Raw genomic sequence first — 13,969 nt, 5'->3', positions numbered from 1 at the left:
CAGTCCTTCTGACATCATATATAGTTTTTTCTTTTTCTTTTCTATACTGCTCCATTAAATGTAAAGGCATGTCCCAAAGTCCTTTTTTTTTTTAAAACTCATGCCAAACACTCTGGGTGAAAGCTGAAGGTCTTAGTGGCCACCATAACTCTGTATTAAACCCTTATTGGACTTTTTCTGAGCGTGGACTTGTAGACTTTGACTGGTTGGCCAGAGAGAGTATCCTACAAATACTTAGTACATTTATTAATGTTTTTGAGCAGTTCGTAGTTCACAGTATATTTTCACATGTAAACCTCACTTGAGAGTCCTGTAAGCTATGCACCTCTCAGAAATCCAGTGATTGGCCCAAGAGTAAATCGTGGAGTCAGGATGAGGTCCTAGATTTTTTTTTTTTTAATCCTAAGGCCCATGCCTTTTCTGTTACCCCAGATTTCCTCCACTGCTATGTACCTAACCCAGGTTAGATTCTGCAGAGAGGAGAGCAAAGTCCATTTAGAGAGCCACGGCTCCTGAGTCAGTCATAACCCTGACCTCTGAGCATGAGTGGCTACATAATGAGGTGCAGTGCAAAATGAAAATGCAGGGCTCCTCGTTCACAGCTGTTTAAGTGTTTCAAGATGGCGACAGTAGAGTATTATACCTGGGGCGAGGCCCTCTGAGCGTGGGTGCCTTTTGAGCATGGAGCCCCGTGAGACTGCCCTGGTTGCATGCCAGTGAAGCTGGTCCTGCCTCTGACATGAGCTCAGGAGTGGAAGACCTTGTTTCTCTCTCAGATCCTTTCTGGGGCTCCTACCAGAGAGCAGAAGTTCCAGGACGTAGGGACTTTGTTCTGTTAAATCTTTTATTCCCTCAGTCAGCCTCCATTCAGTGAGCTAAACCACAATGGCCCAGTGTTCCTTATTTTACTTGCTAACTCCAGGTCTCCTGGATCAAAAGTTAGGGACAGAGTCATAATATCACTAGTAGCTAATCTTTATTGAGCATTTACTATGATGTCACAGGAACTGTGCAAAACTTTTTACATGCTTTAAATTGATTGCAAAGATGGCCTCAATTCCCTATCCTTCCCCGTATCCATACACCTTGTCTTGTGACTTTGCAGCTTTTTCATCAAGTAGTGGAGTCTGGTTCTCCACCTCTTGAACCTCGGCTGGTCCCATGAATTGCTTTGGCTAATAAAATTCAACAGAAGAAATGGTGTGTGAATTCAGGGTTTAGGTCTCAAGAGGCTTGCAAGCTTACTCTCTCTCTCGGAACCCCAGGACAGCCATGTGAACAAGCCTGTGTGAGTTGGTTAGAAACGAACACCACTTGGTGGAGAGCTGTCATCCCAAACCGAGACCATCCAGAGCAGCCAGCACCCACTTCACCTGCCAACTAACTTCAAATACATGAGTGAGCTTAGCTGAGGTCAGGCCAACAGAGTCCAGCTCAGCAGAACCATTCCACTGATCAACTCACAGACAGGTAAAAATGATACATCGTTGTTGCTTAAAAACTGTCTTTTGGGGGTAGGTGGTTATGCATTATTATTATGTTAATAGATAACAGATACACATCCATCATGATTTCCATTCTCTTGACAATGAAACAGGCTTTAAGAGCTTAAATTCTTGCCTGTGATCAGTAGCTAATAAATGGGTCCAGAAAGTTTGACTCCATAGGTCAAATTCTTATCTGTTATTTTGTGGGGCCTCATCACAGCATTCAGGGCTCTGACAAGCCCTCAGCTAATCTGAAATCTGTTTGAGTGGAAGAAGCAGTGTTTTTGCAAATGGAGGCAGGCCCAAGGGATAAAGCTCAAACACCAGGAATCTCTCTGCTGATAAAAATACCATGTCTATTATTAACCAAAACTTTTAATATAAAACACTGTAATCTATCAAAGAAAAAAATGCTTAAATGCAGAACAAGAGAGACGATGTCTTTGAGGTCAAGGTCACAAGCTAAATGCTAGCGGAAATTTTGGCTGTATCTCATTAACACTAAATTGTGACCGAGTTCTGCAAGAGGTCCTTGTGACAATCCCATTAATGCAAATGGCATTCCTTATGATGTCTGTTTTTGTAAATGAAAACAAAATGCAATTAAGTCAGTGGAATTCACTCATTAAACTAAACTAAAATCCACCAGCAAGTATCTCCCCACTTCTACTTCTGCCCCACATCTTTGATTAAAAGCAATTGTTCCCCAGAGTTGCAAATGGATATTTTGCTAAAATATGAGTGCACAATTTGATCATAGAGCGGGCAGTTCTTACAGATATCGGAGGTTGGGAAGGTTCTGGAAGGCATCAGGGTTGATGTATAGCAGGTTGTTGGCCTTTTCAATTCTACTGTAAAAGAGGAAAGAACATGCCCGTGACCTCAACAGTAAGGAATGCTATGGTGTTTTTCACATTTATGCAAAGAGTATGTTAATGTCATTCACCCATCCATCCATCGTTTCAACAAAAATTGAGCATACATGCGGTGTCTTTTACTATACTAAACGGTGCAAACAACATATTAGCCCTGTCCCATATAACTCTCATCACTGAAGTCTTCCTGGAACCTATTCATCAGAGACAAACAAAGCGCTGACTGCGGGAGTCATTTTCACTGAGCACAGTTGAGTCGTTAACCATTAAGGATCTCCCAGGGTCTGAGGAGGCTAAGAGGGTAGGGACAAGACTAATGGGGGAAACAGCTTTTGTCTGGTTGGGAGACAAGAGAGGGCATGGAAAACAACAAAAGAGGGTGGGAAGGAAAAAAGCTGAAGAGCCAAAGGAGATTAGAGAAAAGGAGAGTGAAGGGGCAAAGGAGAACAAAGACTGGGGGAAAACCAGTGGGCATCTCTGGCTTTCACTGTGCAGTCCCAGCAGACTCCAGGTGGGAATGTGCCAGTGAGTCCCCTCACGCTGCAAACTCGGGCTGCTCTCTCACAGCTCATGGGAAGTGATGGCTTCTGCCCCGGGCTGACCTGCACTGTGTCCTGATCTGGACACAGTGCAGGTCTGGCGGTGGGCATGTTCACGTTGGGATTCCGACAGAGAGAGGCTGCCCTTTCCCCATCTTGCTAGATCAGTGTATATTTGCAGAGATGCTCTGTGTTAATTACTTCCTCCCTGTTTCATTAGCTTTAATGTTGCAGTAACCTGTAGCTACCCAGATCCAAGTACCAGGTAATTAATCATTTTAAGTACAGTCAGTGCTACATGGGGGTGAGCACCTCTCCATGCAGGGAAGAGATGAAAGAGCCATCCCATTAGCTCCACTGCCCGTTGAAGAGCATAGAGGGACGCCTGCTTGACCTTGCCCAGAGGGCCAGCTGCCCTTTGGTTCATTTCTCTGATATTCTCTGTGGGTTCTGAGACCCTGGTCAGATCTCTTTTCCCAACTAGGGTAAGGAAAGGCCAAGCAGAGTGAGAAGGAAGGAAGGAGCAGGAGGGCAATGGGGGCAGGGAGGGAAGGCGTCAGTTGCAGAGGCTTAATGACAACGAGGAAGAATGAGTGGGAGGCGGAGTGACTAGAAGAAAAGGGAAGGTCTGCCAAAGTGGACAGACTGTCATTCCTAAACAAATTGGTATGGATGGATGGATGCATATATGAATTATGCATGTGTGTGGGGGTATGTATATAGGCTCGACAAGCGCTAAAAATTCTCAGAAAGATACGAAAGAGTCAGGAGATTTATGTTCAAGTCCTTATCCTGCTGTGGATTTGGCTGGGTGACCAGACAAGCCTCACAACTCTCTCTGTCTTTCGTTCCTCACCTGTAATATTAGGAAAGTGGGTCACTGGCTTTCCTAACTGTGCTCCATGAGAGTTTTGTGAGATATTAATCAATGCTTCACAGAGAAACCTTTCCAATGACGTTATCTGAGAAACTCTTAATACGATATCCTTCTTGGAGATTCCAAGTGTATATTCGCATATTACAGGCTCTGAGTTTTCCTATAGTAAGTGAATCTGTCTAACTTAACCTTATTTGACCATAGACTTTTTTTCCTTTTTTGGAGCACTTAATAATTTTCCAAGTGTTTAATGATACACAGAATATACTTTGGAAAATTTTGCACCAGATTGTCTGTGAACTCTCTTCTGGCTTTGATAACCTATGGTAATTAGAGACTGGTATGAAACCGAGGTGGATCTGTGTGAGTATTGGCATGTATGTAAAACTAGAATGTCAACCAGAGGAAGTAGACTTGGTTGGAGTAGTAAAGAGGCCAAGGATTGTTATGATCTTACTGTATGCCAGTTGATGTGATAGATCTATTTAACATATATCATCTCATTTATTAATCACAGTGATCCTGTGAGGCATGCAGTTTTATTATTCTCACTTATAGATAAAGAAAACTAAGTCTTCGCATGATTTTGTATCTTGGCCAAGGTTTCATTGTGAGTATATGGAGTCAAACTAAGACTGCCCGTCTCCAGCTACATCATGGGGGATTTATTTGGGGCTTTGACTGTGGAATAAATTTGAATGAGAGGATGAGGTAGATGTACTTGGGGTCACAGAGCTAGATTCTTGAGTCTACTACGCTACAAATTCTGGGAGGGAAGAAGCAGGATAAGACCAAGCTCTGGAATGGGACTTGGATCACCAGGCAGAGATACATGACAGTGCCTTCTGGACTGACTTTGACATCTTAAAATGAAATTCTAGGGGTCTGAGGGCAGAGCCGAGCCAGGGCCTCCCAGGAATATAAGTGAACTTTAAAGCTATGGCCGAGAACAGCCATGAGCAAACCCCACAGGTTCTTGCTTACATTTCATGTAGTTTGGGCAGGTTGGAGAACACATTTGCCTCTATCACTTCCAAGACATCATTCTGTGAGATCTCTCTGCAAAGAAAGAAATATAATTCAAGTTAGTTCAGTTACACTCCAGAGGTGGATTTAGAGCTCAGCATAGAGCCTTGTGCCTACAATGATTCATGAGACACACAAAACTCTGTTCCTGCTCACAAAAGAGTCAGCTGTAATGATGAGGCAAAGCTGACAAATAAGATGGTAATACTTACAGAACAACGAGAGAATAAACCCAAGGCAATGATTCAGGTCAGAGGTTATTCAGTCTACAGAAGTAGCAACTGAGGCCCAGAGAGGGAAAGAGACTTGATTAAAGATATTTAGGGAGTATGCGGGATGAGAACAAACTTTAAATTCCCTAGACCAGGGGTCAGCAAACGTCTTCTACAGGACCAGGCAGTAATTTTTTTTGTTGTTTTTTGGCTTTGTGGATCATTTGGTCTCTGTTGCCACCACTCAGTTGATATTATCGCGTAAAAGTGGTCATAGATATCATGTAAATCAATGAGCATGCCTCTGTTCCAATAAAACTTTATTCATAAAAACAGGCAGCAGGCTGGATTTTGTGTCATGGGCCGTACTAGTTCAGTGACCCTGCCCTAGACCATGGAGGCAAGTTCTTCATTCTGCTAATCTGGCTTTGGGAGATGAGAACCTCAATTCAGTCTCTTTTAAGGAAACATCCATGCCGTTACCCAAGCGGCGGTTGTTATTCCAGGACCTTTGGCATTAATGTTGTCTTGGCCTAAGATCCCCAGAAAAGAGCCTTCAGATCTCAGCTTATTTCCTCCTGGAGTAATTTGAGGGGAGTGGAGGATGAAGTCCCCTCTGCAGAAGCCCAGAGCTTATGAGGAGAGAAGGGTGGCTTAATCAGTTAATGTTTATAAAGTGGCTCAAAGGTGAAACACGATATTATTAGGCCTCCTGAGGAAGACTCTCATGCAGTTTTGTTTGTTTGTTTGGTTTTTGTGGTACGCGGGCCTCTCACTGTTGTGGCCTCTCCCGTTGTGGAGCACAGGCTCCGGACGCGCAGGCTCAGCGGCCATGGCTCACGGGCTTAGTTGCTCCGCGGCATGTGGGATCTTCCCGGATCGGGGCACGAACCCGTGTCGCCTGCATCGGCAGGTGGACTCTCAGCCACTGTGCCACCAGGGAAGCCCTCTCATGCAGTTTTAACGTGGCAGCTTGAGAGAGTCTCAGAAGATCTCATAGGCAGCATGCACTCAAATTGGCTGAGGTGAAGCGCTGTCTGCTGGCCTGGGATTTAGCTGAGAAGCTCTAGAAAGGCTGTTGATCAAAGGAAAGGCGTGGAGGGCAGCGCAAGGCAGGGAGAGGGCCTGTTGAGGGAGGGGAAGTATGATTGTGAGGCAGTCAGCTCAGGGAGGGGGGCTGGGAACATCCGGGGCTTGTCAGCTCAGAGACTGGCAGGGTCGTTTCTCACACTCCCCCACGAGTGCGGAGACATTTTGTGAGAGAAAAGCACCTCTTATTCTATGGTAGCTTCCTTCGTGATTCATCTGGTAAAGTGAATTGGTCTTCACAATTTTCATAGTTGAACATAGATGAGGGTGGTGTGTACATGTGTGTATTTAATAGGACATGTTGGCCATTGGGCATTTATTTTGCTCTTCTGTCCTTCAAGTGGAAAGAGTACTGGAAGGTGCAGAAATGAGGAATAGGAAAGGAATGGTAGACCTTGAAGAATGAGACATTTATTTGAACACTTAAAGGAGTCAAGTGAAAGAGTTGCACAGGTAGAAAATAAGCATGGAGGAAAGCACTAGATGACAGAGAGGGTTTAAATGCAAATAGGCCCATATTGTCCAAAAGCTATTTCCAGGTTCACTTACAGGTCCTGGTAGGTTTGGTCACACCCTTGCAGTAATATCTCAGCCTAATACTGCCTGAAAGGTGGACATTTTGCCTTAACTGAATTCATGTACCAAGCGTTCCCTTATATGGATTTTTTTTTTCCAAAGAGAACTAAAAATTATTAAAACAAACTAGCCAAGAAACACTTCTAAATTAATTATTTCAGAAGGCAGTTCATATTTTATGGCCTCAATTTCAAGGACAGGAGAGGGTATTGGGGTTGGGTGGAGGCTGAGGGAACCTTTGGCTGGAGGAGGCTTGCGGGGAGGTGAACAGCATGCAGTAGTAGAAAAACATCTCACTGGAAAATTCAGGGATCTTGCTCCAGTTCAACCCAGTTCTGCTTCTAGTTATTTCTACTATCATTGACTAGGTATCTACTATTTACCAGCCACTCTACATACATTGTCTCCGATCCCTTTAACATGTCTGTGAAGTCAGTATTTTAATCTCCATGTTAATAAACAGTCCCATCTGTATGCAGAACCAGCTGCGGCTGACTGCTGGGCTGGAACAGTTTCTTCTACATGCCCTGCCGCCCAGGGCCACGCTGGACCTAATATTTCCACACCTATATATTTACTCAAAAGAAATAAAAATTCATGCCCTCCCAAAGACTTGTACAGAGATGTTCATAGCAACTTTATTTGTAATAGCCCCAAACTGGGAACAACCCAATGGATGAACTGTGGAATATCCATACAGTGGGATATTACTCATCCATAAAGTGGAACAAACTGCTGATCCAACATAGTTGAATCTTTAAAAAATTATGCTGAGTGAAAGAATGCAGACAGGAAAGAAAGCATACTGTCTGATTCCATTTATCTGAGGGTCTAGAAGAAGAAAAATTAATATGCAATGACAGAAATCAGAGTAATTGTCACCTGGGGCCTGGGATGGAGGTTGCTGGCAGGGAAGAGGCAGAGAGCTTTCTGGGATGATGGAAATGTTCTATATCAAGATTGGGGAGGTCGGAACCTCAGTTTGTCTAACTTATTAAACTTTTTTTTTTTTTTTAAAGTTATTTTTGGCTGTGTTGGGTCTTTGTTGCTGTGTACGGACTTTCTCTAGTTGCGGCTAGCTTGGCTACTCTTCACTGAGGTGCGTGGGCTTCTCGTTGGCTGAGCACAGGCTCAAGGTGCGTGGGCTCAGTAGTTGTGACGCACGGACTTAGTTGCTCCACGGCATGTGGGATCTTCCCGGAGCAGGGCTCGAACCCGTGTCCCCTGCATTGGCAGGTGGATTCTTAACCACTGTGCCACCAGGGAAGTCCTAACTTATTGAACTTTAAAATGAATGCCTATATTTTATTGTATATGAAACAGACCTTAATGCAGTTATTTAAACAGTGTCTTGCAAAGGAAGGAGAGTAAATTCCATTTTGTTTGTGTTTTGAGAACTCTGAATTAGGAGAACTAATGGAAGAATGTTGGTTATATTGTCTGGCCAGAAGGTGGTGTTCAAATCCTAGCTCTATCCTGGAGACTCTAGATAAGGTTCCTTCCCTCCTGGCTGTTCTCCTGGCAACCTCCCATTCCCTCTCCACAATCTATAAAGTGCATAGCTGAACTAGGTCAGAGGATCAGAGTTTCTCAACTCTGGACGCACATTAGAATCTTCTGGTGGACCTTTAAAAAACTTCCGAAGACTGGGTTCACGTTGGAGAGTTGGATTTATTTAGTCTGGGATGAAACTCTGGTGTGATTTTATTTTATTATTTTTCCCCTTTAATTCTCCAAGCAATGGTGATTCTAATGTGCATGAAGGATTGAGAACTACTGGTCTAGATGATATTAAGGTCCCTTTTAGATCTGTGCTTTCTGTCTTAAATAAAGTTTGCTTCAGGAGCAAGGCCAAATTTCCCTGGGCTGCTAAGACAATAAACTGGAACAATAAGGTTCTTAGAGCACAAGAGGAAATAAAAATGAGACAAAATAGTAGCAAGAGAAACCTGGAGATAGAACATGGAAGCAGGTGTAAAATAGAGGAGGTACTAGTTAGGTCTGCTTTTTCATAAGTATGAAAATTTAATCAGAAAGTCAACATTTTAAATGTTAACTGTGTAACAAGAGGCATTGTGGAAAATATGTAAAAACATGTTACATTTGGTTAGTATTGATAATTGATGAAGTTTTTTTTTTCCTATGCATAGCTTCTCTTCATTTGCAGTGTACTTATGCAAATTAGAGTTAGTGCAGCCAATACTAACTGCAGTGAGGTCAACAGAGGTAACGTGGCTTGGCTAAGATAATACACAACTTTGAGGGTCACTCAACTGGTCTTGGAAGGGAGCACGTGGAATCTTTTTATCCGAAGAATTTACACAGTTAAGAAACCTTTCTCAAAAGATTCAGTTAAGACTTTTCTTTACAATTGTGACAAATCACAGCAATTGGCATAATTCGGGGTATGACAGTACTTCCTTAGAGTCAACAGGTAAAGTGTTTATGAAAAAGGAGAGCTCTAGGGATGTGATAGATCAGTGGTTCTCAGAGTGTGGTCTGGTGGCCTCTGTGGTCAAAACGATTTTCATAATCATGCTAAAATATATTTTTTTCACTCATTCTATGAGCGTACAGTGGGGCCCAGGGGCTAGTTGATGTGTGGATGCAGAAGTAGATATGAGAATCCATCTGTCTTCTATTAAACAAGATGTTAAAATGTTTTGAAAATATGTAAAAAACTATGGTACTCTTCTCCCTAATATTTTTTTGAACATGGTTATTTTGCATAACAACTGTTATTTATGTTATTATGTAGAGATTTATTATTGTTTTTAAATGGACTAGCAAAATATTTCCCAGTTTGAATTTCTAGAGTGCTAAGTGTCAGTAGCTATAAGCCACATAAGCAAAATCTGTTTGGTGTCTTAAATAACTTTTAAGATGTAAAGAGATCCTGAGTCCAGAAAGTTTGGGAACTGTCCAATGTAGGCATTGAATGCTGTCCTTTTTGGGTGAGGGATCCTGATTCTGTGGAAAGCTTATTTCCAGAGATGAGGCTCTCATCTCAGACATGCTTCTCGGTTGTGCATGCATATATGAAGCACCTGGGGATCGTGTTGAAATGCAGATTCTCAATGGGAAGATCTTGAGTGGGGTCTGAGGTTCTGCCTTTTTAATGCCTCAGGGTGATAGAGATGGTGCTAGTCTTGAGACCACTCTTTGGATTGCAATGTTCTTTAGAAGAATGGTAGTAACACCCTAACAGGCCTTTCTCCCCAATACACACCCAGTGGTGGGTATAAAAAGCATGATAGAGGAGGAGTAGAGTGAAATACTTGATTTTAAAAACCCTTTATCCCCTCTGGAAACCCTTACCTTACTCTCTTATTGAAGTTTTTCTATCCTCTAGATTCTCACAAGACTTCTTTCATTTCTCAGTTAAAGCAATTACCATGTTGTTTTGTCATTGCTATTTTTTTTTTGGGGGGGTGTGCTCATTGTCTAATTCCCTAACCTGACTTTGAGTTTCTGGGTGGTATCTTATCCATCTGTCTTTCTATCTCTAGCATCTAGTGGTACTTTGGCGTGTGATAGGTACTCGATAAATGCTTAGTGGGTGGATGTGTAGATGAAGAAAAAGTAGTCTTCAGGTCCAGAAACAGCATCTGAAAAGCTGCAAAGGAGATGAAGTTTGTCTTCTGTAGTCTTTCACCCCCCTTTCTGTAGCCAACGTGCCCAAGTATGGTATGTGACGGCCAAGCCTAGCTTGTCTGTGAGTTAGATTTTTGTCCCAGGGATTTTTCTACATTTAATACACAGCATGCAATGGACACATACATGGATTTGGTCTATGTATGGATGCCTAATAGAGTCTGGATGCTTTTAGCTCTACCCCTATGGGTTGTAGCATTTCCCAGCTCCTCTCTGGCTCACAGATGAGGTCCTTGAATTGACAAAACACCCATAGAGGAGAAAACGGGACAGATGACTGGTGTGCCTGTAGGATTTCTTAAAGCATTTGATTGGGTGTTAGATCTCTTCTGTGCATGGAATTCTACGTTTCTTTGAAGGCAGGGGAGATGTGCTTGCATGAGGTGCTGGAGGTTATCAGGATGTTCCTTCTGGAGTGAGTTTCAGAGCCACAATCAAGTTCTACTCCAGATTTGCATTGTTCTGGCCAACGAAGTGGTATTCATATACAAGTACACTTGTGGGTGGGGGTCGGGTCAGTAGGAGGGACTTTAGGGAGAGAACGAGCATGTAGCATTCAGCTGGGTACAGCATGAAATATCAACCTATCCTAGAGTGATATTCGTTTGTCCACCATTTCACTTGACACTCATTTGCCAAATGCTGGGACTGTTTCATTCAGAGAAGAGATGCTACAGGTTTGTAGGATTAGGAAAAACTGAAGAACTGTTACCAGCAATTCAGGACCTCCCTGGAATTTCAACGGCATCTATGAATTGGAGAGCAGGATGTAATAAGAAATCAAACACTCACAGAAACATCGTCTTTGCTTTTTTTCTGATACAGGAGATATTCTCCAACCAGGTTTCCCCCATCTTTTCCCTCCTCCCCTGACCTTCCAGAGAGTGTTTTCCTTCAGTAAATCTGACATATCCCTCCCTAACTGGGCATTCAACTGCATTAACATATTTTTAATACTCACTGAATCAGATTTCTTTCCTTTGTCTTTAATAACCTCAGGCTAAATTTAGTTGACTGTTTCTCTTCCCTGAGTCCCCTGTAGGACCCCCCTCACACACTCTGTCATAGCCCTCACAGACCGCATTGGGTTTGCGTTCTGGTTTGTCTCCTTCACCAGGTAAAGAACTCCTGGAGGACGGTGACATTGCCTTTCATCTTTGTATTTCTGCTCCCAGCCAAGTGTTTGCTGAATGAGTGAATTATCTTTGAAAGATTATAAAGGATTTTCCACCTTTGCTCTTGCACAATAAAGCTGTGTTCTTAAAAATTTGCAGTAAACAGAGTATTTGCAAATCAAAATGTGTACTAACAGAAGAAGGAAGCTTCTGGTTTCGTAGAGCCTAGGAGTGAATTTTTAAAAGAGTGAAGAGCTAATCCAACAAATGTTCAACAAGTTTTGATCAAGCAGCTTTTGTATTTCAGGTACTAGGCTTCGCATTGGGGCTCTAAAGATGAATAAAATGGGTTCTGGGTTTTATCAATTATCTTTAACTCAGCGAGTCTAGTATTCTAGGCTTTCCTTAACTGGGTGCTATCTTTATTTGATGGGCTACATCTGAGTTACTAGAAAAAATAAAATGGATTGTTGGTATGTTGCATTTGAATATAACTACAGATATATAAATAATATACTTTCATATATAGTATATATAATACATAATTATATATGTATTATACACTGTGTTATATACATGAGTATATATTATACACACACGTAACTGTGTGTGTATATTATATATAATATATATATAATATAATATATATATATATATGTATTTCTACCATATGTCTACTCCCTTAATTCTTCTGGAAATGTGCCAAATAACGTAAGTAAATACAGAACAGGGTGGGTGAAAATGTCCATGAAAATACATTCCAGTAAATTTCATAAATCTCTCCAAACATATACTCCCACCCTTATTTAGAATTCTCTTAAGATCAGATCTGGAGACTTTACAATAGAGACCCGAGTTTGAATCCTGCCTCCATTTCTTACTAGATGTACAACTGTGGCAAGTTACAGCAGAGTCTCTCTGAACTTCAGTTTCCTTGTCTGTAAAATGGGAATAATTGCTACATCACAGGGATGTCAGAGGCATTAAATAAGATGGTATGTGTGAAAGCACAACGCTTCTCACGTGGTAAACTCAAATATCGCTGTGCCTGCCTCCATCTCTCTGTGGAGTTTAGGACTGAAGTCCTCTGCATCTGGGAAATACTGGGCTTGCTGATCACTGAACTGGGGAAAATGGTGTGAGCAAGTGTTCTAGGAATGCTTCTCTTAACCCTGCCTACACATCATTTAAATTCTTAAGCCAGGCTATGGCATTATCCCAAACACCATCCTGAGTCTTAACCACGGTGAGACCTGCCATCTGGTCTATTGGCCAACAAAGGAGATTAGGCAGGCATGTAGATGCCCCAACAAGCATGTCTCCACCACTGAAGTCTTAATCTAAAAAGGAAACTGCTCCCTTTGGGAGAGGGTCAATACAGAGTGGGACATGTTGTCAGGGTGGGGTAAGGACATTGCCAATAGGCTCCTCTCACTTCCCCAGGTGGCAGCAGGTAAGTGCCTTCCTTTCCTGACATGTCCCATCTGCTTCCTTCTCCCTGGGCAAAGTGCGTCTTTGCTAAAGATGCTCTAAAGATGTCCCCAAATGAGACAGAAATTAAAGCACCCTCAGTGACTCGAATTCAACTCCTTCACTTTTAAATTCATCAACAACAAACTTGTGTCCATTTTTAGTTTTGTCTTAATTTAAAATGTTCAATAATCATCTATATTTTGGAATATTTCCCTTGCTTTGCTCGGCAGATGAGGAAAGGAACTAAAACTCACAGACATAATAGCTAACGTTTATTATGCACTTCTTATGTGCCAAGCAATTTTTCTGCACTTTACATTTGCTAAATTGCTTAATCCTCACAACAGCCCTTTGAGGGAAGTACTGTCTTTGACCCCTTTACAGAAGAGGAAAATGAGGCATACAGAGGTTAAGTAATTTCCCCAGTGCCACAGAGCCAGTAAGTGAAGTCGACCTAGGATATGAACTCATCATTCATGGGGCCTCAAAACGATGGCAGAAATCAGATAGGCCATATTTCCAGTGACCCGGAAAACTATTTCCACTTCAGAAGATCTTGTTATTGTTTTAATTTCCAATAGAGTATAAAATTTTGGCTCAGCAATACGCCTATAAAATAACTAAATACTGCCCCCTTCCTCCATGATGCATGGTACTTGAGTTCTGACGAGGCAAAATATGTCAACATGCAAATTCAGCTTCTACATATAAATCAAAGTCCCAAGCAATGACTCATAGGGTAAGTGATTTTTTAGGGCATTCTCTATGCAAGGGCAAAACACGTAAGACAATGAAAAACAGAGCCCCTGCCTTCCAAGAGTCTGTACTTTAGTTGGGTAGAAGCAACATGCATGGGAAGTTGGGCAGGCAAAGTCAATAGAAGTGGAAGAAAGTATGAGAGGAATGTCCAACACAGATCAGGGTAAACAGTGGGCATTCAACACCTTTTATTTTCCCCCTCACACCCTTGCTAAATGCCAGCATTTCTCAAGCTCTCTCTTAGTATCCCTTTAGATTTCCCTGTTAGAACCTCTCTGTTGATGCCT

At 42.2% G+C, this 13,969-nt stretch overlaps 1 protein-coding gene across 2 annotated transcripts in view; it reads right to left on the bottom strand.

Moving 5' to 3' along the window:
• Nucleotides 1-13,969, bottom strand: part of FSHR (follicle stimulating hormone receptor) — a 179,794-nt gene that overhangs the window by 50,950 nt on the left and 114,875 nt on the right. For both annotated transcript variants that reach the window (XM_067006939.1, XM_059079132.2), the window contains exons 3-4: nucleotides 4,763-4,837; nucleotides 2,264-2,338 (exon numbers count right to left, since the gene is read on the bottom strand). In XM_067006939.1, the coding sequence (XP_066863040.1) occupies nucleotides 2,264-2,338; nucleotides 4,763-4,837 (150 nt within the window). The remainder of the gene's footprint in view (nucleotides 1-2,263; nucleotides 2,339-4,762; nucleotides 4,838-13,969) is intronic.

The sequence above is a fragment of the Kogia breviceps genome, chromosome 11 (assembly GCF_026419965.1).
Source record: "Kogia breviceps isolate mKogBre1 chromosome 11, mKogBre1 haplotype 1, whole genome shotgun sequence".
In the NCBI taxonomy this organism is placed as follows: Eukaryota; Metazoa; Chordata; class Mammalia; order Artiodactyla; family Physeteridae; genus Kogia; species Kogia breviceps.
This window is presented reverse-complemented; position numbering and strand designations above follow the sequence as displayed.